This window comes from Pipistrellus kuhlii, unplaced genomic scaffold, assembly GCF_014108245.1.
Source record: "Pipistrellus kuhlii isolate mPipKuh1 unplaced genomic scaffold, mPipKuh1.p scaffold_m20_p_4, whole genome shotgun sequence".
In the NCBI taxonomy this organism is placed as follows: domain Eukaryota; kingdom Metazoa; phylum Chordata; class Mammalia; order Chiroptera; family Vespertilionidae; genus Pipistrellus; species Pipistrellus kuhlii.
Window position 1 is genome coordinate 30,573,685 of NW_023425540.1, and position 24,461 is coordinate 30,598,145.

The 24,461-nt window shown below is 34.0% G+C and overlaps 1 protein-coding gene across 19 annotated transcripts in view; it reads left to right on the forward strand.

Moving 5' to 3' along the window:
• The window catches only part of ERBIN (erbb2 interacting protein), a 95,155-nt gene that overhangs the window by 66,144 nt on the left and 4,550 nt on the right, over positions 1-24,461 (forward strand). For 5 of the 19 annotated variants that reach the window (XM_036410738.2, XM_036410739.2, XM_036410742.2 and 2 more), the window contains 9 exons: positions 989-1,110; positions 2,896-3,066; positions 3,939-4,121; positions 8,054-8,168; positions 9,947-10,130; positions 13,273-14,821; positions 18,657-18,800; positions 21,385-21,501; positions 23,815-24,021. In XM_036410738.2, the coding sequence (XP_036266631.1) occupies positions 989-1,110; positions 2,896-3,066; positions 3,939-4,121; positions 8,054-8,168; positions 9,947-10,130; positions 13,273-14,821; positions 18,657-18,800; positions 21,385-21,501; positions 23,815-24,021 (2,792 nt within the window). Of the gene's footprint in view, positions 1-988; positions 1,111-2,895; positions 3,067-3,938; positions 4,122-8,053; positions 8,169-9,946; positions 10,131-13,272; positions 14,822-18,656; positions 18,801-21,384; positions 21,502-23,794; positions 24,022-24,461 lie in introns of those variants that run through there. The other 14 variants (XM_036410741.2, XM_036410740.2, XM_036410757.2 and 11 more) reach the window with 14 other exon arrangements.

Sequence of the window (24,461 nt, forward strand, 5' to 3'; positions counted from 1 at the left end):
TACAATTAAACAGCAAACATCTATTATGGATCTTTCTATTCTAAATCACATTTAGGTAAATGTTGGGAACTCAAGTTAAGTGTTATGTGATTAGGATTATTAAACCAGGAAATATTTTGTTCACTTCTGTTGTTGGTTGTAGAATGAACACTACCCTGGATAAAGATACACTAGGTAAAGATAATCTGTAAAATTCTGAGTATTAATGTTACTTCTTCTAAGTTCTTAATTATATTTTACCAAGAAAGGGGAATATACCAGTTAGTATTCCACAAATGTTTTTCAACAATTATGGCATTAAAGCCTTCGAAATTAAGGAGCAAATTGTTTCTGTATGTGTTGTATTTGTGTGTGTGTGTGTGTGTGTGTGTGTGTGATGTTTATTATATGTGGCACTTAAAAATATAACTTTTATGTATTTTTCTGAAACCAGTGAGCAACTTTATAACCCCAAATTCATGATAAATTATCTCTTTCCCCCCCCCAATACATAGAGACACTAAAGAAAAAATCAGTTTTATTTTTAAAATAGACTATAAGCAATTTAAATAAATTCTTAAGCTTCAGTTTTCTTATCTTAAAATAATAAAACCTACTTTGCAGGGGTTTTGTAACAGATGAAAAACACTGGTTATAAAGTGCTTAGCAGTGTGACAAAATTGATTTGCCTGTTAATATTCTTACATTGTTTTGTCAGGTTTAGTACACAGCTTTGAAATACTTAAATAGATTAACACTAAAATAATTTCACTTTTGTTTCATAACTAGTGATAAATAATTAGAAAACTCATTACTTCACTATGTATGCTAATTATTTATTGCTTTTTGCAAGAAGAAATAAAAGATAAGCTTTGGTAAGTTATTTTATGGGTATATTTAATGAGATTTATTTTGATGAAACAAATGTTTAGCTTTAGAATTGAATTATCAAGTAATAGTTTCTCATTATTACTCTAAAATATAGTGGATTCTTTGTTTGTTTTTCTAGTTATGTTCATATCAGATAATGAAAGTTTTAATCCTTCATTGTGGGAGGAACAGAGGAAACAGCGGGCTCAAGTGGCATTTGAATGTGATGAAGACAAAGATGAAAGGGAGGCACCTCCTAGAGTGAGTGTTCTTTCCTCCTTAAATATATATATATATTTTTTTATTTTATTTTATTTATTTATTTTTTTACAGAGAGGAAGAGAGTGGGATAGAGAGTTAGAAACATTGATGAGAGAGAAACATTGATCAGCTGCCTCCTGCACGCCCCCTACTGGGGATGTGCCCGCAACCAAGGTACATGCCCTTGACCAGAATCGAACCAGGGACCTTTCAGTCCACAGGCAGATGCTCTATCTACTGAGCCAAACCAGTTTCAGCCCTCCTTTAAATTTGAAACAGAACTGCTGATACTTATTGGGTACTGTATACCCACTAGAGGCCCAAGGCATGAAATTCGTGCAAGAGTAGGCCTTCCTTTCCCCAGCTGCTGGCACCAACTTCCCTCTGGCATCTAGGACCCAGGCTTTCCTCACAGCCCTGGCTTCATCCAGTCTAAATAGTATATTACACTTTATAACTACTGGCCTGGTGCATGAAATTCATGCGGGGGGGGGGGGGGGGGGGTGTTGCAGGATGTTCTTCAACCTGGCCTGCTCCCTCTGAAATCAAACCCTAGGGGAATGTCCGACTGCCGGTTTAGGCCCAACACCACCCAGCAGTCAGACATCCCTCTCGCAATCCAGGACTGCTAGCTCCTAACCACTCACCAGCCTGCCTACCTGATTGTCCCTAACCACTCTGCCTGCCAGCCTGCTAGTCCCCAACTGCCCCCCTTGCCAACCTGATCACCCCCATATACCCCCCGCCAGCCTGCTCGCCCCCATCTGGCCTCCACCCCCACTGGCCTACTTGCCCCCAACTGCGCCTCGCTGGCCTGCTCACCCCCAACTGGGCCCTCCTGCTGGCCTGCTCACCCCCAACTGCCCTCCCTCCTGGCCTGATCACCCCTGACTGCCTCTGCCTCAGCCCTGCCACCATGGCTTTGCCCAGAAGGACTTCTGGGAGATCTCCTGGTCTAATTAGCATATTACCGTTTTATTAGTATAGATAGATTCTGTGCCATTTTGGGAGATACAAAGAAATATATTGTTTCATTCCTTTCTCTCAAGGCACTTGAAGTTTTACTGATTATGTAACGTGAAATAATTTGAGAACAATATAAAAATCATGTGATTAAAAGCCAGGTTTTATAGTGTATCTAACTATATGGGGGAAAAGGTTATTGGTTCTCACTTCTCTTTTATTAATGATGTTTTATGTATATTAGGAATAAAGAACGCTATTATAAACGTTTTGTTTCTTTTTGGGATTGAGAGTGTGTGTCAGTGGTAGAAGTAACAAATACCATTTTCCAAGTTACTTACAGATATAATTCTTTTCCCCTTATATAAGCTAGCTGAACTTCAGAAATGAAAGATTGACCTTTGAAATGTTTGGTTCACTGCACATAAGACAATACGTAACTGTAGGAATTTTATATGTCGCTGGATTAATACCTAGCTGGAAAATGTATTTGTTTCAAAGACAAGTGACAATGTTGGCAATATCCACACCATATATGCCTCAAGTGAAATATGTTTATGCCTGTTAAGTTTTTAAAACAGTGAAATCTATATCTAATCTTTAAATAGTGATAAAACCAAACTTTTATTGAGTCTAAAATGCTTTTAAAGGTCTATCGTCTGTTTATTTAAAAAAAAAAAAAAAAAAGTCTATCATCTGTTTTCACAGTTGCCTTTATGAGTCAGATATCCAGTGTAATTAAGATGGATCATAGATTGAATTTTGATGTATCATTAGAAATATTTATCTATATTTTAATTTTTCCTCACTTTATTTCTTTAGGAGGGAAATTTAAAGAGATATCCAACACCATACCCAGATGAGCTTAAGAATATGGTCAAAACTGTTCAAACCATTGTACATAGATTAAAAGATGAAGAGACTAATGAAGACCCTGGGAAAGATTTGAAACCACATGAACATCAACAAGCTGTAAATGATGTGGGTGTGAAGGTTAGAAAACTCAATTCAAAAGAATTAAAACCTACTGTCAAGTTATTTTAAAATATTAAATGATAATTGATATAATTATACTTTTTTATACACTAAAATGTACTCTCAAATTTAGGGTGATATTTTCAGCTACTTGAACTAAAAGGTGTGATAATCAGTGAACCTACCTATTTCCTCTGAAAATAAGACCTAGCGCATCTTTGGGAGCAAAAATTAATATAAGACATTGTCTTATTTTCAGGGAAACGGGGTAGGCATGGGAGTGTCAGCATAAGCTTACAAAAATAATTATTTCCTGAGCAAAGAATAAGATAATGGATGTCAGAAAATTCATTGTAATGAAAACACTCCCCACCACCACCACCCATAATACTGATTCATTCTTATACAAATTGTAAGTTTATTACTATGACATACCATTGGCATTTCCTTGGGATATTTCAGAAACTACGCAAATCCCTAAATTACATTCCTTAAAGGGACTTTTTTCTCACATAGTATCACAGAAACAATTTTTATTGTGTCACTAGAGTTATTACACATTTCACAATGAGTAGGAAACAATCTAGCCATTCTGAATTTGACCGTAGTGAGCTAAGTGACTCACTCATGACCATCAGTTTTGCAATTTCTAAGATGGATATATCCTCAGCTCAAGTGTGAAGTTTATTGGGGCTCATGGACCTTTGCGTACCTCGTGTCCCCCAAATCAGCATTTTATCTGAGTGCTGCAGATTTCCATATTTAAAGTTCCCTTGATTTATCCAGGATAAGAAAACATTAAATTACCTTTAAATTTTCATCTGAACTTTAACCCAAGAATGGATATAAAGCATAAGGAAAATGAGTTCTTTATCTTCTCTTTTACTTAGACTTCAGAAACTACTGCTCTGGTAAGAAGCAAAGCCGATGAAAGAGAAAAGTATATGATAGGAAACTCTATACAGAAGACGAATGAACCTGAAGCTGAGACCAGTCCTGTGAATCCACCAGTGACTACAAATATGAAAACCTCTGAGAACTTGAAGCATGCTAATCATGATGCTGTTTTTGAGGTATGGCTTTATGATTATTCTGAAATGATCATAGCAACTGATAAGAATTCAATATTTCATTGTTACTAAATGAAGATAGGAAAGACTTCATATTGATAGCAGAAAATATGCTAATGCATTTACCATTGAGAAATTTCATAATGTTTGCAATAATATAATATCACTCATTTACCAGTTTAAACTCAAATTTTTTGACCCAGTGTACTCAGATATTTACAATGTAAATTAGATTGTGGCAATTATATTTGAGTTCTGTAAAATATATAATAGTAATTGCTTTATTTCTATAACTTGAAAATGAAAAAGTTGCCATAGGTACACTCCAATTATTTGGTTTATTTAAGCATTTATCTTTGGTTATGAAGTATTTTTTTTCCTTGAATATCTGAGACATTTTTCCTTGGAGTTTCTTTTAGTAGATTAATCAATGAAAGCTGTAGCTTTTTTCTTTTTTATTCTTTTTTTTTTTTAAGCAGCTTTATTGAGGCATATAATTCACATATATAACTCACCCATTTAAAGAAAGGTACAGCCAAAATCGGTTTGGCTCAATGGATAGAGCATCGGCCTGCAGACTGAAGGGTCCCAGGTTCGATTCTGGTCAAGGGCATATACCTTGGCTGTGGACACATCTCTGGTAAGGGGTGTGCAAGAGGCAGCTAGTCGATGTTTCTCTCTCAGTGACGTTTCTAGCCCTCTATCCCTCTTCCTTCCTCTCTGTAAAAATCAATAAAATATATATATTTTTAAAAAGATACAATTCAGTGGTCTTTAGTATTCTAAAAGTTGTGCAACCTTCACCATAATCACGTTGAGAACATTTTCATTACCCCAAAAACAAAGTTCATATTTCTCAACTACCATCACACATCCTCTCCCATATCTCTAACCCCTAAGCAGTTAGTAATCTACTTTATCTGCCTTTATAGATTTGGCATTCTTGACATTTCATATAAATCTAACCATACAACTTGTAGTCTTTTGTGATTGGTCTTTCACTTACCATAATGTCTTCTCTTTCACTTAGCATAATGTCTTCAAGATTATCCATATTGTAGCATGTGTCAATACTTATATATTTATTATGTCTGAGCAGTATTCCATTGTAATGGTGAATAATGGACATTTGGGTTATTTCCACATGGGTGTGATGAATAAGTCTGCTGTACCTATTTGTATGCAAGTTTTTGTGTGGATATCCATTTTTTCTTTTGGGTAAATACTTAAGAGAAGAATTGTTGGATCATATGATAACTTATGTTTAACTGAGAAATTTCCATTTTTCCAAAAGGGGTTATATCATTTTATATTACCCTCATAAGCTGCTGGAGGTCTTAGAAAATGGTAACCGGTAACTTTTAAAAATGAGATTCTAAATGGTTTTTTATTTATAGGTACATTTCCCACTATGTGCCCACTAGCTCCAAGTGTCTATTTAAATTTAATTTAAATTAAGTAAATGCAATTAAGAATTTAACTTCTCAGTCACACTTGCCACGTTTCAAATGCTCAGTTTGACACATTTAGATAGTTAGTGGCTATCATGTTGTTTGTTTGTTTGTTTGTTTGTTTATTGTTAGAAGCATTACAAATAGTAGTACATATGTCTCCTTTTTCCCCCTCTTGACCTCCCCCATCCTCCCCTGGCCCCCAGCATATGCCTTCAGCTGCCCCCCCCCCCCCAGTGTCTTGTATCCATTGGTTATGTTTATATGCATGTGTACAGGTCCTTTGGTTGATAATCTTATATCCCCCCCTTCCCCCAACCTTCCCTGCCCTCCCACTGTAGTTTGACAGACTGTCCAATGGTTCTTTACTTCTATAACTATTTTTCCCCATTTCTTTTCTTTAAAAAATCTTGCAACTGAAGACTAGAAATAAACATATAATAACAAAAAATGTTGAGTCCCAGTTTCAATGTCCAACAGTTCTGAGACCGTTTCAATGTCAAATAGTTCCTTATGTGTACATGTCAGCAATGATATCTGGATGATGGACAGATGGTGGCAATGCAGGTCCATCCTCTCTGATTTGGTCCTGGGCAGCCTGCATTGATGCACAGCTGCTGACTGCCAGCATGGCAAGGCGGCGTCAGCGTCTTCCATCCCTGGACTGTTTCTCCTTTTGTCTTGGTGGTTGGAGCAGACCTGACAACTCCTCTCTGTTGTAGGAATCCTCATGGTCTTGGAGTAGTGTTCTGAAAATATACAAATGTATTCTCCACCAAAAGTTAACAAAGGAATCTTTTCTATAAAATTGACGAAATCCTTTTTATTTTTGCCCAAACAATTTTCCTTATTTTGACTCCCATGTGTGATTTTCATAGGTGTCTTGCTGTTAGCATTACAAATGAAAATTAATTTTCTACAGTAAAATTTTTCTACATGTAATTTACTTATGGGATATTTTTCCTTACATGATATTACCCTACTATCGTTCCTTTTTTTTTTTTTTAATTAATGGATGCTTTTGTAAATTTTGTAATGCAGTCTTGATAAGACTGCTTTAGGTTCATTTCATTTTAAGTAATTTTACCATGAGATGAACTACCAATAGAAACTTTAGTTATTACTTTAGGAACTGCTTTTTATCCAATACACTTAAATTTTCTTGGATGTTCACTTATTTCTATTAACCAATTTAAATTAACCTGAAAATTTGACTACCATGTTACTGTCAAACTTAATACTCTAACAACAATCTTAATTTACCCTGTAAATATTAGTGGAAAGGATTATTTACATTCTTGAGTAGGCCCTGAGCATTCCTGGTGCTAGGCTGGATTTAGGTATAGGGCAGCTGCTGTCGGCCAAGTCTCTGCATGTTACCTGGGTCTCAATCTGAGCTGGGCCTAGTCTCTGTCTGTTACTTGAGTCCCGATCTGAGCTGGGCGTGGGAAGCGAAGCAGCCATGGGGGCAGGAGACCTCCATCAGAAGGGCTGTGGATTCAGGTCCCTGCAAAGGGTGGGGTGGGGTGAGGGTCTGTGCCCCACCTCTGTTTATCTCCATGTTCTCTCCTGATGGCCCCTCTGCGACTGTGCCTATCTTAGGTTGTTCCTTCTCTGAGGAATCTTACCTGTCTAGTGGCTATCATGTTGAACCACATAAATTATTTCTATCATTACAGAAAGTTCCATTGGAAATCACTGACATTGGTGCATAGAAATACTGACATTGTGGAGTTATTAAGAGCCTCTGTATTCCTGAAAATTTAAATGTTTTTAAAGCACGTCATCTAATGATTATCCTATGAGCCAGTATTTACTACAAGAATCTTTTGAATGTACTAAATGGGTCACATTATTTAATAAATTATTATATATAACCTAATATAACAGTCTATGAAAAGTTTTTTGGTTTGTCCCAGTGAACTTATTACTCATTTAGTATAATTTCTATGGGTAAGGAGCTAGCTATACTGGCAGAATTTCAAAATGGGCAAAAATCATAATTAATTTATATTAGTAAATTAACATCTCAGTTCTTCTAATTCCTTGGAACCCAGTGATCCTTGGAGCAGTAAATTTGAGGATTATAGGAAGAAGAGTAAATTCTATCCCAGAATTTATTTTTATTGGAGCAAACTGTTTTTCTCTGTCAGGGATTGTGTTTTATGTATTTTTTATCTGGCACCTGGCATAGTACTAGACACATAGTAATCATTAATACATTTGAATTAAGGAAATTAATACGTCTGCCTCAGGAAATTATCCCAAAGGTGCTTTGGAATATTGCTAATAACTACCACAGTTTTATTGCTGTATCTTAAATTTTTTTAATCATATACTACTTTTAGTCACTGTTGCTATAAAAAGGTTTCATATATGTTCTAAATATTCTTTTCTCTTTATAAAGTTCTTATGACATAATATTTATTCATTTAAAAAAAATCTATTTTCATAAATGTTTTCACTCTTTTCTCTTTAAATTAGGAATCTGAAGAACTTTCTTCTGATGAAGAGATGAAAATGGCAGAGATGCGACCACCATTAATTGAAACCTCTATTATCCAGCCAAAAGTGGTAGCACTTAGTAATAGCAAAAAAGGTTAGCTGTGAAGGAAAGCACTAAGATTAGAAATGAGCAGAATAAAATGTATAATTGTTTTGTAATAAATTTCATTAAATGTCATTATCTTATTTAAAACACTTTTTAGCAACAATTTTTAAAACATACCTTTTTGAAATGTCTTTTTCTTCTCTCTGTTATTTTTAAAGGAAAATCTTGATAGACCTTTTTTCTTCCCTCATGCATATCTACTTACAAGGACATGGATTTTATAGGGAGACAAACCTAGATTATGATTTCCGTTTCTACCACTTATTTACTGTATGGTCCTTGAGCAACCTAATTTTATCCATCTGTACATATCTAATTTGACATAAAATGAGGCTAATGAAGGCATTTGTTTATATTAAATGCACTAGATTATCAAGTGTACTGAGATCTAGCCCAATACTGGATGTATAGTAGATGTTTGTTGTTATTTTATCTATCCCAGAATTTATTTTAAACCATTCTTTTTCCCAGCCATTCCTTCATTTAACATAAAAGGAGACTTGAAGGATATCTGTCTCTTCCTTGTACCCTTCCCTCACTCCTCCCCACTAGTGTCTGAACATCTCTATATTACCTCCACCAAGTATTGATCCAGCCATTGCCTTTATGGCATTAATGAAGTTTGCTTAACAAAGTGCTCCTCAAATAGCTTGGATTTCATCATAATAATGGTGGTAATATATATTGAATACTTACTAATTGCTACTTGCTATATGCTAAATATTTTTCATGTTATCTAATGATCACAATTGTTTCATGATTTGGAATTGGAATAAGAGGGCTAAATCTAGGAAAGAATTTGTTACATATAGTTTAACATTATTTTAAAAATTCATAATCTGAGACCCTAATACCTTAAAGTTGAATTTGAGAGCCCTGTGCTACTGTTTTTAACTATAAACACAATCTAGACTACTTGAACTAAAATATTTGGGACAGCAAAAATACCCTTAATTCGGATTAATGTAATCTCCTATGACTGTGTCTATATATACTGTTTCTATGATTTGGCTAGAGTTGAGTTAGTTAAAAACATTCTTTAGGGTTCTAAGATATTATGTGATCTTTTTTTATCATTACTTTTAAAAATACTATTTATACTATACTACCTACCTATACTGGAATATGAATATTGTCTATTTCTGTCTATATTATTGTTACACATAAAACCATCTCACATATGAAAAATTCAGTATTCATGTACAAGTTTTTTAAATAATTTATAAATATGAAGAGAGAGCTGACCTTGTGAAAATTTCTTGATTTGTTTGGTGGTGGTTTTTTGATTGACTGCATTGCTTATTTTTATTGTCAGAATAGATAAAAACAGTTCCTTACATGTGTAATATAATTTCTCCCCAAGAAAAGTTTACTTAAGGCTATAAACTATACTTTGTATTTTTTAATTATTATGACTTTCTAAAATTGTAAATGAGTGGGAAAGCATATTTACTAAAACTAACTGTTAGCCTTAGAACACATCACATAATATAATCCTGTCAGGAATTCAAACTAATAAAATTCTGGGTAACCCTAACTTTGGTTATATTTTTAAAAAGTAAAGGGTATCTATCATTATTTTAAAATGCTTTCATATTTATGTGTATTAAGACTGAATTTTTATAGGTGCCTCTGGTTTTGTATTTATTTATAAATTCTTTACCTCATATGTTGAAGTCATCACTGGGAAGTATTTCACACAGGATTTTTGGTGACTTTATCAGTGGCTTCAGTGTTTTGTTTTTCTGTTTGTTTGTTTGTTTCAGATGATACAAAGGATATAGATTCTTTATCAGATGAAGTTACACACAATAGCAATCAGAATAATAGCAACTGTTCTTCTCCATCCCGGATGTCTGATTCAGTTTCCCTTAATACTGATAGTAGTCAAGATACCTCACTCTGCTCTCCAGTGAAACAAACTCATATTGGTATTAATTCCAAAAGAAGGTTTGTAAATATCTTAACAAAATAATTTATTTGTACAAAAAATAGAGCTAGAAATGCTAATAAATACATATGACCAAAACGAAGGACTTCACAAATACTATATTATAGAAGTGGTTCAGGTAGCATATGGTTTCTCCTCTACTTTATTACTAATTACTTAGCTTTTATAGATTTCCATTTTAGTTTTTTAAGGGGGCGGGGGAGAAAAGTTTAAAAATATGTTCTAATTTTCTTCAGTAAAATGTTGAACAGTTCTAGATATTACACCATAAATAACCTATTTGGGGTAGTTCAATTAGAAACTGATATTTTTAGGATTAGAAATGCAAGATCATTTTGAGGCGATGCCATTAAAGGATTTATTTAAATATTTTTAATTAGTGATGTATCTTTGGCTTAGACCTAAATTTATAGGTCAACTTCTATGGAAAAGACTTTCCTACATGTTGAAATGTAGCTGAAATTTAAAACAAATATATTATTTGGGCTCCCAAAAAGTTTGGTTAGCAAAGTACCATTTTACTTTGATGATTAGAAATACAACACGGCCGAAACCGGTTTGGCTCAGTGGATAGAGCGTCGGTGTGCAGACTGAAAGGTACCAGGTTCAATTCTGGCCTGGATAGAGCGTCGGTCTGCAGACTGAAAGGTACCAGGTTCAATTCTGGCCAAGGGCACATTGGTTGTGGGCACATCTCCAGTAGGGGGTGTGCAGGAGGCAGCTGATCGATGTTTCTCTCTCATCGATGTTTCTAGCTTTCTATCTCTCTCCCTTCCTCTCTGTAAAAAAATCAATAAAATATATTTTTTTTTTAAAAGAAATACAACAGGGAGGTGCTACTATATTCCTTTCTTAGCCTTTATTTCATTACATAAAAAACATGATTTAGGTAAAAAACATTACATAAAAAACATAATCAGGAAGAGTGCTTGCTGGAAAGATTTGGCTTAATACTGAACCCAAAGCTTATTGAATGGATATTGCTAAATATTTTTTAGAGTTTAATTGTATAGTTAAGTCAAGTTTTTGTATGTATTGATTTATATTGTTGGAAAATAAAAGTGCCTTTTGTATATGAAATGAGTTTAGTTGTTATATAGTTGTAATTATGATTAATCATTTATATCTGTCCTCTCAATTTGAGGTTAAGATCTAGTATGGTAAATTATTGATTTTTATAACCTTTTAGGTGTTAAAATAATGATTAGCCAAAACCGGTTTGGCTCAGTGGTAGAGCGTCGGTCTGCGGATTGAAAGGTCCCAGGTTCGATTTCGGTCAAGGGCATTGTACGTTGGTTGTGGGCACATCCCCAGTAGGGGCTGTGCAAGAAGCAGCTGGTCGATGTTTCTCTCTCATCAACGTTTCTAAGCTCTCTATCTCTCTCCCTTCCTCTCTGTAAAAAATCAATAAAAATATATTAAAAAAATAAAATAAAATAATGTTTAATTTATTGAATAATAAAATTTTACTGATGTTGGGAAGTAGTTTAGTAATTTCTAAATCATGTTTTTTATGTAATGAAATAAAGGCAAAGAAAGGGATATAGCTGCACCTCTGTGTTGTATTTCTAATCATGAATATTATTTGTCACCTAAGGGAAGATTAATACTAAGGAATATTTGTTGAAATATTAACCTATTTTTTGAAATACAACTTGAACACACAATTATGTTTTCATATTACCAAGCAGAAATAAAGTATTTTCTGTAATTTTGGAATGTCACCTTTAAATATTTCACAAATCCAATGTATTTCCCAAAAATTTACTTTCAGGTTTTTGTATGTTTTATTTGTTTGTTGGTTTGTTTTTGGTTTTGTGTGTGTGTGTGTGTGTGTGTGTGTGTGTGTGTTTTGTTGTTGTTAACCCTCACTGAGGATTGAGGATATTTTTTTCCATTGGATTTTAGAGAAAGAGGGAGGGAGATAGGGAGGTATAGAAGGAAGGAAGGAGAGGGAGAGAAGGGGAGATGGAGAGAAAGAGAGAGAAAGGGAAGGAGAGGGAGGAGAGAGAGAGATCACTGCGAGAGAGACACATTAATTGGTTGCCTCCTACATGAGACCCCACTGGACCCGGAATCACGGTAACCAAGGTAACATGCCCTTGACTAGGAATAGAACTCGAGACACTTTGGTGCACAGGCCAACACTCGAACCATTTAGCAACACCAGCCAGGGTTAATTTCAGTTTTGATCTTCATATTTTGTAGAGCTATTGTTTAGTTCTTTATATCATTTCCTTATCTATATATTTGAATCTAATAACTTATTATGATAACTATGGCTAATAATAATAATGTTTCAGAATCTTACCTAATAATAGACAAACATGTAAATAGACTGTACCTCTGCTACACCACCAGCCAACCCGGAGTGTTATACAAATTAACCCAACAAAGATGGTGGTTAATTTGCATACTTGGGTGCCTAATGATGGGGGTGGGCAGGATGCAGGTGTTCTGCCCCGCCCCAGTTTCTCAGGGCCTCTGGGCAGTGTGGGAAGGCAGGACCTGAGCGGAAAGAGGCGGCTTCGGGGCTGGGCTGGAGTGGAAAGGCGGTGCTGGCAACCAGGGAAAGAAAGGCCCATTCTAGCATGAATATTTGTGCATCCGGTTTCTAGTTATTCATAAAAATGTTCTGTGTGTTTTACTCACCTGTTCAAATTATTGGCTCTTTATCTGTGTATCTTCCCATCTTTCAAGCATTTCATATTTTAAAATATATTTTTATTAATTTCATAGAGGAGGGGAGAAGGGAAAGAGATAGAAACATCAATGATGAGGTGAGAGAACCATTGATCGGCTGCCTCCTGCCTGCCTCCTATTGGGAATCAAGCCCGCAATCCAAGCATGTGCTCTGACTGGGAAAGAACCGTGACCTCCTGGTTTATATGTTGACACTAAACCACTGAGCCACACCGGTCGGGCAGACATTTCATATCTTAGCACGTTTGTGAAAAGCTATACCAGAAGAGGACACATAATTTTTTTCTTTATTTAGCTCAAACTATATTGTGACTAAGTGACTTATGATATTGATGAAAATTAATCTTGATTATAAATTTTCAGATAGTTTTACTTTTCTCTATTTAATATAAACAACTGGGCTTTATGATGTTTTTGATAACATTATTTTTGTTTTAGGCAAGAAGATGAAAATTTTAACAGCATTTTACAAAATGGAGATATTTTAAACCATTCAACAGAGGAGAAATTCAAGGTTCATGATAAAAAAGATTTCAACTTGCCTGAATATGATTTGAATATTGAGGAACGATTAGTTCTTATTGAGAAAGGTATTGACTCAATAGCCACATCTGATGAATCTCACAAATTAGACCGTATCAATATGAATCTTCATAAACTTATAACCAATGATACATTTCAACCAGAGAGAATAGAAAGATCAAAGGCGCAGGATATGGTGCTTGGAAAGGCCTTTTTAAGCATTAATGCTAACGGACAAGCTGAGCGCTTGGAAAATGGAAACAAGTGTCCTAATCTGGAATGTGTAAATAAGGTGAATGGACATTCTGAGGAAACTCCACAGTCTCCTCCGAAGACTGAGCCCCACGACACTGATCCTTCTATTGATATGGGTATTTCCAAGAGCACCGAAGATCTCTCCCCTCAGAGAAGTGGGCCAGTTGGGTCTGTTGTGAAATCTCATAGCATAACTAATATGGAGACTGGAGAGCTAAAAATCTATGACATTCTTAGTGATAATGGACTTCAGCAGCCAAGTGCAACAGCTAAAGTCATATCTACTATTGATGGAAAAAATATAGTCAGGAGCAAGTCTGCTACACTTTTGTATGATCAACCATTGCAAGTTTTTACTGGTTCTTCTTCATCTTCTGATTTAATATCAGGTACAAAGGCAATTTTTAAGTTTGATTCAAATCATAATCCTGAAGAGCCAAATATAAGAGGCCCCATAGCAAGTGGCCCACAATCTACACCTCAAATATATGGTCCTCCACAATATAACATCCAGTACAGTAGCAGTGCTGCAGTCAAGGACACTTTGTGGCACTCCAAACAAAATCCTCAAATGGATCATGCCACTTTTCCTTCTCAGCGCCTTCCTCGATCAGAGAGCACAGAAAACCACAGTTACGCTAATAAACATTCTGCCAATATGAATTTCTCTAACCATAACAATGTTCGAGCTAATACTGGGTACCATTTGCATCCAAGACTTGGCCCAGGAAGACATGGGGAAATGTGGGCCATCTCACCAAATGACCGACTCATTCCTGGAGCAACTCGAAATACAATTCAGCGACAAAGTAGTGTGTCATCTACAGCCTCTGTAAATGTTAGTGAGCCAGGTCCCACGAGGCGGGCCCAAATCCCTGAAGGAGATTATTTATCATACAGGGAGTTACATTCAGTGGGAAGAACTGCTCCAATGATGTCAGGATCACAGAGACCTCTTTCTGCACGAACATATAGCATTGATGGTCCAAATACATCTAGGCCTCAAAGTGCTCGACCCTCAGTTAGTGAAATACCAGAGAGAACTATGTCAGTTAGTGATTTCAATTATTCACGGACTAGTCCTTCAAAAAGGCCAAATGCAAGGGTTGGTTCTGAGCATTCTTTATTAGATCCTCCAGGAAAAAGTAAAGTTCCTCATGATTGGCGAGAACAAGTACTACGACACATTGAAGCCAAAAAGTTAGAAAAGGTAATTAAACATGAATTTTTTCATTCTCACGAATTTACTGATTTTCCTTTAAAAATTCGGCATTCGTTATTTTTTTTTAATCAAGGTGAAATAAGATACTCTGGATTATTGATTATATAGGATGTCCTCAAAAATGTATGCGTACACTTTGAATAATTATAATGGCAGTGTTTATTAAAATACATTTTCAAAATTGAGCTATCATTTGTTGAAATGTGTATACATTTTTGGGGAGATACTTTATATAGTACTTATATTCTAGGAGTTTTTCCTTGGTGCTGACAAATGGAGTTTCAAGTTCCAACTTGTCAGACTCAGAACAATTGAGATGGTAGTATAAGCTTTTCTCCCATCTCATACTCCCCCATATTTTTTGATAGGTTTACATTTATTTTATATATTTTTGTATATATCTTTTAGATTGTGCCTCTGTTTAGCATTTTCTGACCTCTTTTCATCTATTAATAATTGTTGAATATGTATGCAAAAAATAAGCAGTTTATTGTACAGTTAACAGAAAAACAGATGTGCTATAAGTGTAAATATTTCATCTAAGATTTTTCCCCCAGTTATATGACTAACACTGTCACTGACACAGATGGCTTCTGGCATGGCATTTACTCTTCGAATTGCATTTGTGACCTATTTAAACTCACTTGTCTGGCTCTACTATAGTGTGTAATGTTTGTATTTTTAAAGGAGTTACCATTTTTAAAATATCCTGTAAAACTGATATATTAATGTCACAGTTCTGTGCTCAAGTGTATAAGGCATATTCTTTCTTTAGGATTTAGCTTGGTACATCTCAGTGGATTTTACCCAAGAATTATCTTACCTCTGTTTATTAAATATAAGATACTGTTGTTTTTTAAATATACAACCTCAGTCATTATTTTTAAAAATTTCTTAAGTCATATTTTTCAGAAATACCTAAAATATGATTAGTACCTTATATCAATCCACATGGCATCTTTGCCTGTAATTGTTAGCTCTATGCAATGCTGTGCTCTCAACTTTAAATAAGCCATTTCTAAGGTTAGGTAACTTCATTCTCATCTATTTTCATTCTCATCTATTTATTGTGTTTCAGCTATAACTTTGTACATACAGTTGAGGTTCTTTGAACTTGTATGTTTTTGCTGACAAGTTAAAGGAGAGGAGTAATATAGCTGTTTTATAAATAAACTTCCGCTGTGGAACGGGGTTTGAGGAGAGGCTACTGAGTTAAGTTGACTGGGTGATGAAGCATCTAGTATTCATCCAGAATATACATGAGAGTGTATCAATGGAATTGAGGCAAAGAAATGAATTTAAGAGGCAGTTCTGAAATAGACTTGATAAGAATTTACTTTTGATTGTAATATTCCTGTAATCAGTCATTGAATCAAGAAATTAAACTTGAGATTGGTGCCTGGAATAACTGGTTTTGAGGAATGCCAGTAACTGCTACTGAACATAGAGGAGCAATAGCAGATTTGGAGGATGAGATGAGTTTATTTACTTTACTATACACTAACTACACTACACTACACTACACTAATACTAATACTATATTATACTATGTTATACTACGTTATACTATACTAATACTATACTATACTATACTATACTAATACGATATTATACTATACTATACTATACTAATACGATATTATACTATACTATACTATACTAAATATTAATATTAGTTGATATCTCTGATGGCTATTCTCCCATTACTTTCATGTCTGACACAGAGTGCCTGGACTTTAGTAAATGGAAGCAAGTAGCAGCCACTGCATTGTTCACTGTGCTTCTCTGCTTTTTACATTTAGAATTTTGCCATTTGGTTGCTTGGAGATACATGAAAGTAGCATCTCAATTTTGCTGCCCACTGGTAATTTAGAAATGAGAATTTAAGTGAAACTAGGAAATGCACAGGGAAAACTTCTTCAGGGAATTGCACAATGTCTTTCCTACCTTTAGAGATAAGTTCCCAAATCAAAAGTTGCTACTTTGCCCAGCTGGTAGTTTATTAATAATACAGAAATATATAAGTTATTGACCCTTACTTGGTTTTGAAACGTTGTGGTCGTCACACCTCTCCCACTCCAACAAACTACCTAGAATTCACACATATAAAATAGATTTCAAAAATCTCGAGATTTTTTTATAAGCAAAATTTAACAACACTGACAATGAATAAAAATTTGTATTTCAATATTGAATTATTACTAAAGGTCAGCATGTGCCCATATTATTAAATTTTTAAAAAATTAGATATGTAAACACTCAACCAGAAATGATTAAAAATTAACACAACGTGATCATTTTCATGTTCATTTACTCTTATGCAACTGTTTGCATGTAATGAAAAACAATGCTCAGGACATTTGCCCAGCACTGGTCTGTTCAGAGTTTCCATGTATTGTGATGGAGTGCAGTTTTATATAAGTGTCTGAGCACAAACCTGAATTAAAAACCAGACCTGTTCTGAGCATAAGCTTTCTTATTCAATGAAGTATTTACAGAACGTCATATATGTTCAAAGATGACACAATAAATAGGCTTTTTTAAAATCTACATCTCCTTAAACAAGGTTGGTCAATCCATTCAAGTTAAAAACATGTTAAAACAAACCATGTGTGTATGAACTATGTGTATAATTTCTTTATTTTTACATTCTGATCAGCTTTTTATGGAACTCTGACTTGCCCCTGCTAAATCTTTATCATGAAATGGTTTCGAAAAGTACAGGCCTAGCCTATTAAGTTAGCTTTTTCTTTAGTCATTACTTTAAAATCCACAAAATTAAAGTATACCTTGTAATTTTATAGATCAGTTTTATTCTGGAATGCCATGTTAATGTTTCTTAATAGTAGACATCAATTTCATAATCTAGAGAAGGTATATATTCCCTAAGAGTAGCAGAAATGCTTGTAATGTTTTCATATTTCTTCTTTACATATTTCTTCTTTTCATATTTCTTCTTTACAAGCCATGCTCAAAATGTGATTTCTCTCAGTTTTACCATCAGATTCTCAATATTCAGGGACATGACTGAAAGCATAAACATGAAAGAACAGCAGTTAATGACTCTGGAAGTAAAGAAGCAGGAATAATGAGAATCAGGCAGTGCATTTATTGAGGTACATTTTTCAGGCAGCCCTAGGATTAGTGAGTAGACATTTACATAAACTCAGTATTTGGAAAGATTCTGTCAGTGGTTCTTTGTACTTAAGCAGCAAAAGGCACTACAAACTCCTAAAATATAATGGTTTTTAGGGATGGGAGAAAGTTTTTATATGTGCACTTTCTAGTTTTTGTTTTTATTTTGGTAATTATAGAGCAGTGGGAGCCTTTTAAATGTTATATCCTAAAATTCTGTGTTTATATTAAACTTTAGCAATGGCCAAGAGCCTAGTATGTTTTGCCAAATATAATTATATATTTAAACTCTGCATTTATTTAATAAGATAACTTCTATAAAACGAAGCAGACTCTTGAAATTTATTTTGACTTAGAAATAACTGGTTGTTGGTAAAATTTATCTTTAGAGAGGAATTAATTTGTGTCCCATATATAGCTGTACAGTTATATGTAGTATGACATCAATTCCTATTTTTTTATGTCTAAACTTGAATGGTAGGATTACATATAATTTGTGTGTATATTTGTATGTTGTCATGTTTCTATATGGTAAATAGTGCCAGTTTCTCTCAATGGCACTGAAATTCCATGTTGCATGTTATTTCTGTGTGGTATTGGGCTTACTTGTAAATGCATCTATACATAATATGTCTTGTGAATTTTGCATGCTACACTAATCTGTTAAATCTATCCCCTCTTTATTCAGAGCATGCTGTCAAGGTCCTTTAGTTCCAATTTTACTGCTGTAAGCAGCTTTCACTGTGGCAGCTCTAGGGATCTGCATGGCAGCCAAGGCAGTCTTGCCTTGAGTGTTGCAGACGGAAGAGGTTCTGGTGGGCACATTTTTCGAGTGAGTACCTGTAGTAGACCAGTGCTTTTAGTGCACCGAAGAGAAATAAATCCCACATTTTAATGTTTTGACATTTCTGGAAAATAAAATTTGCTGTGGGTTTAGCTCTCTTTTTACCTCCCAGTTCCACCATGGCTTAGTGCTAAAACGTGCTGATTTAGACTTTATCCCTTAGGTTTCTATGGTCATAACTATAGAAACTCTTTTTTATGTAAAAATGGGTGAGCAATAGAATTAACTGAGAGGGGTTAAAAATTATTATTTGTAATGCTTTTTCTCTTAAAACCAGCTTACTTTCCCTAAACTCAAGATTTTAAAATTGTGCCATATGTAATCCATAGAGGAGTTGTGGGGAACAGTAATTTTCATGTCAGTGATTGAGTATTGGCCCAAAAAAAGCACTAAGAACTAAGTGGAACTAAGTTTGATCATAAGTAGCTAAATATGATTAAAATTGGGGCTGAGAAATTGTAATAAGTACAATGAAAAGACAAAATCCAAATTCTTTATTACCCACATTTCAGCCATAGTCATTCATGGTGAAAATGAAAGGTTTATTCTTTTAATAGTGAAAATTAAGGATAGGGTGTAAGAATAGCAGAGAAGGAGAAGGAGCAGAACAACTCAGGCGTGGCTGTTTTAAGATTTTCTCTTTCTAATAACTTGAGGTAGTAGCATAACCTCCAAATAAATCCCTCTGCCCCTCTCCTTCCGTCCTGAAAAGACCTTTCTCCTGTATGACCTTGTTTTATCCCCTCCTCAGTTTTGTTTCCATGTTGACTCTGCTTACTTTGGGGTGCTTTGCTTTTTCCTGAGCATCCACTCTCCCCACCCTCACCCCCACTTAATATATTTCTGGTTTCTTCTAGGATATGAGCTTGGCTCTAACTGTACCTCACCCATCTTGTTTTGCCTTCTGTCACCTGACAACACTTGGTTTCCATGTTATGTTCTAGTGGTAGTAATCATTTTGTAACGTATCAGATTGAAACAGGGAGAAAGAAGGGTGATGGCTATTAAGCCCTGCATTTCTGGCACTATTCCAGCTGAAGTCACAAAGTAAAGACGGGCCTTTATTTATTAACTCAGGGGTAATCTTATAGTCATCTGGAACAATTATTCTTTACAAATTCTTATAGTAATATTTTTTGCTTGTTATTCTTAAATTCAGAGCCTTTGAGTCTTGTTGCATTTTACTTTTTCAATTATACTTGTTCTTTTAAAGATTAAATAAACAGTTGAATTTTATGCATTCTGAAAGCATATCTGAAGAATAAAGAAGGAAAATAAAAGTTTTCATTGAATAAATACACAAAATTAGACCAAACTAAATCTAAAAATGCTAAGCCATGGTTTGAACTACCAACTAACTATACATGATAGATCTGTTGCAGATACAGTTTCTAAGATTACATTATCCTGTGGCATATCATAATGAAATAGATTCAGATTATTTTTCAACATGATATAACTTGCATATTTATATTGCTAGCCATGTACTGTTTTGAAAGTAACAATTTCTCTAGTTTTCTAAAATATAGCTAAGTGTATTCAGAATGAAATTAAAATGAAAATTTTAGGTATCTTGCATCCCAGCATATTTTTAAGAAATGTTTAAGATAATGAAATTGAGTCTACTTTTAATCTAAAGCTGTCAGTGAGATAAGCTATAATATAAGAGTATCACTTGACATATAAAAATAGGAATTCTGGTTAGTTCATTTTAAAAACATTTCCTCAAACCAGTGCTTCTGAAAATATGGAGCTGACTAATATTAGTATGATAAAATTAGGGTAAAATAAGTTTTATTTAACAGTATGTTTATTGGTACTGCTCATCATTTAAAAGAAAATCCTCTGTTATACTACGCTGTTGAAAGAACATCAGGTAATTTTTTTACCAAAAAACTTTTTATTGTTCTCAACATGAGTATATTTTAGTTGCTCTTAAAATTTGGGACTCTTAATTAGATTAAGAGTGTTGCTCAAAGTATTCAAAGCTAGCTATTAAGTTATTATTGTAAATAAAACTAAAAACATTATAAAGAAATAACATTGTGTATCTGTATATATGTTTTATATATTATAAGAACAACAGCCCTAGCTGGTTTGCCTCAGGGGATAGAGCGTTGACCTGCTGACTGAAGGGTTGCGGGTTCATTTCAGTCAAGGACATGTACCTGGGTTGTAGGCTCAATCTCCAGCCCTAGTCAGAAAAAAATATATATATATATTTTGCCATTAACTTCGGAAGACGACTAAAAGTGCTAGTTTTGCTTTTGTTTTTTCAGTTTTATTGAGGTATAATTGGCATAACATTGTATTAGTCCAAGGTATATATCTTGATAATTTTATGTATGTATTTATGTATGTATATATTGCAAAATGATTACCATGATCAGTTTAGTTAACATCAGTCATAAAGGTACTCAGATTGATGGCAGTTGCAATATTAATGTTTTATTTGGTTCTTCATCTTTCTGTAGCGCTATTATTTTCCTAATCTCTCAAGTGTCATCATCATTTTGGTTGTACATCTTAAAGATCATTACTTGTTTACTCTTTATTTTCCCCTAACTTGAAGCATCCCCAGACATCCTGTCCAGGAGATCCTTGTCAAGATGATATATTCATTTCAGGACAGCACAGCTACTCGTCAGCTACACTTAGTCACAAAGATGTTCCTCCAGACAGCTTGAAAGTAGGTGCTCAGGAACTAAAGTGGTATCTGTGAGCTTACTATGTTTGTGGTTTCTGAACTATATCATAGGTGCTTTAACACTTAAAATACTTTTTTGAGAACTTAATTTCCTCCCTTGTTTAGTTATTAGTAGGGATTTATTTTTTAAATAATTGAGAAATAGAAAATTGTATTCTACTATTTTTCAATTTATTCCATGATTTTTTTCCCCTATACTGGTGAATTATTTTGTTGTGTTTTTTTGCATTTCTATAGTATTACCTACTTGTTTTATTATTTGAATCAGAGGGATTTTGGCATTCATGAGAAACCTATTTAAAGAGTTAAACTTGAACCAACCTTAAATTCTTCATTTGAGATTGTTTTACTATTACTAGGAGCATATTAAAATACTTTAAGTGTAATTAAAAGTAATTAGAAAGGCTTCTGTATGTGGTAGAATAGATGATGGCTTATTCTTACTAATTTTATAGGTAAAGTGTCACTCAGAGTGACATTTGGTGTTTACTTTTCTGTTACCAATGCCAGATAGATAATTCTTTTTATATATATATATATATTTTTTTTTTATTTTATTTTATTTGTTATTGATTTCAGAGAGGAAGGAAGAGGGAGAGAGAGATAGAAACATCTATGATAAGAGAGAATCATGGATCAGCTGCCTCCTGCAAGTGTGCCCTTGACTGAAATCAAACCTGGGACCTTTCATTTTGCAGGCCATCGCTCTACCCACTGAGCCAAAGCAGCTAAAGCGATAATTATTTTCTTTAGTATGTTCTTTTTCTTAACTAATTCCAGATCCTAGTATATTGTTCTTGAGAGTAGAAACCCAGCCACATAACATTGAACTTCATATGTATCTATCACTTTTTGGTTTTTCTTTTAGTTGAGCTCTGTTACCAGGTTTTATTTTTTTCATTTTAAAATCCATTATATGTTTTATGTTGCTGAGTTTGTTTTATGCTTTTTATTGCTCTGAGCCACCTGTGTATTACACATAGCTTAATATATTACATGAGTACGTTTAACACTGATGTAGAAAGTCAGGCACTAACAAGTATCTAGGTGTCAAGGAGCCTTAAGGATGGGTCAGAAGTAATTATTGTCTGGAAAATTCTCCACAGGAGAAAAGTGTTGATTCTGCACATAGGAAAACAATGGTATAAATATGGAGAAAAGCAAGTGCTGTCTACCGAGTTGTATGTAAATAATAAAGTAACAGCACAGCTACTTAAGTACTCCTAAGCAGATTAATCACTTCAAATCTACAGTGACCCAGTGGTAAATACCCAGTAAAAGGTTTTTCAAGGAATTCTGACATCTTTGTACCAATGTCATCTGTCATAAAACACTCACATATGTGTCTAGTCTACAGAATTAACTAGCTTCTCAAATATAACACAGTGAAAAACAGGACTCTTAAAAAGTGAAAATCATCTTTACCAAGTAAGGTTTACAAAAAAAGCATTTCCAATTTTTCTATTTTTGGATAATTTTAGGGAAGTAGGGTTTAGATATTCCCCTCACAATTTTTCCATGGTTTCCTTGTGGATGAGGTTACCTTTTATTAATAATCAATAGTGATGTTTAAATCACTGAAGAGCTTAAACATATTTATTTCCTCTTCCAATCAGAATCTTTCACATTCAAATATTTACAATACAAATGTAACCTTATTTGCCAGAATAAACTATTAGCCAAATGCTACAAAGGTGATTTTAAATTCAGATTTAATCTCTAAAAATGAAAGACGTTAAAATGAAGATAATTCTTTTAAAACACCAAAATAATCTCACATATTTTGTTTAGCATGTTTAGAAGTAAAAATAGTATGTCAAAGCTTCATTTTTGTAGTTACTATTATATGGAATTAATATTTAGAGAGTTTTTAAATTGCTAACTGATACACACACCATACTGCATAAATGAATTGGCTTATTAATTCTGGAAAGAAAGTAATAAAGATAGAAAAGATACAGGATTAGGAAGATATTTTAGCAAAAAATTACTTTAGTTTTAAAGAAAAACCATTGGCAAATGCATGTTCTATGTGCATGTAAGAAATTAAAGATAGTATAGGAAAGGATACCGGTTTAATGGGCTTTCTATCATCAAGCACTCAAACAAGTTTAGAGTTAAAAGATAAACTTTTTTTAGTGTAAAATTAAAAAAAAAAAAATAGTATAAGTGGCATGATACTGTGATTTAGAATGTTAACCTCTAGTGCTTTTGAAATGCTCCAAGAAGAAAATCCAACTATTTGTATTAAGACATCATTATTGGTTATTTTAAGACACTTCATGTTTTTCTTAGATGCCTTTGAGTAATGGACAGATGGGCCAGCCTCTCAGGCCTCAGGCAAATTATAGTCAAATACATCACCCCCTTCCTCAGGCATCTGTGGCAAGGCATCCCTCTAGAGAACAACTAATTGATTACTTGATGCTGAAAGTGGCCCACCAGCCTCCATATACACAGCCCCATTGTTCTAGACAAGGCCATGAGGTGGCAAGGCAAGAGGTAAGAATGATCAAGAATATTTGAAATATGAGACTAAGCTTTTATTGTATTTTATAGGTTATTTAATTATTAGCAATAAATCCATATAGAATTTTAACATAGTTTTTTTTTTAACCATTTTGTATTTAAAGGTCTCGTTTCCTGTTAAGTTTATAAAGTATTAAACTTTGTGGTTTATTTTGACTGTATGACTCCAACCCCATTCTCATTAATTGACATAGGATATAGTGTTTTAGGCATGATTTGCTTCCTTTCCTAAGGTGGTTATATTCCCCAAACTGGTAATGAAAGCAAGAATTTAAGAATATAAATAAGCCATTAAACTTTTTTTCAATATATATTTTTTAATGTTGACATTATTATAGATTTCTCCCATTAAACTTGAATTGGCCTGTTGTGGTTTTCTATTGTTATTTGACACTCAGCTTGTAAATTTGACT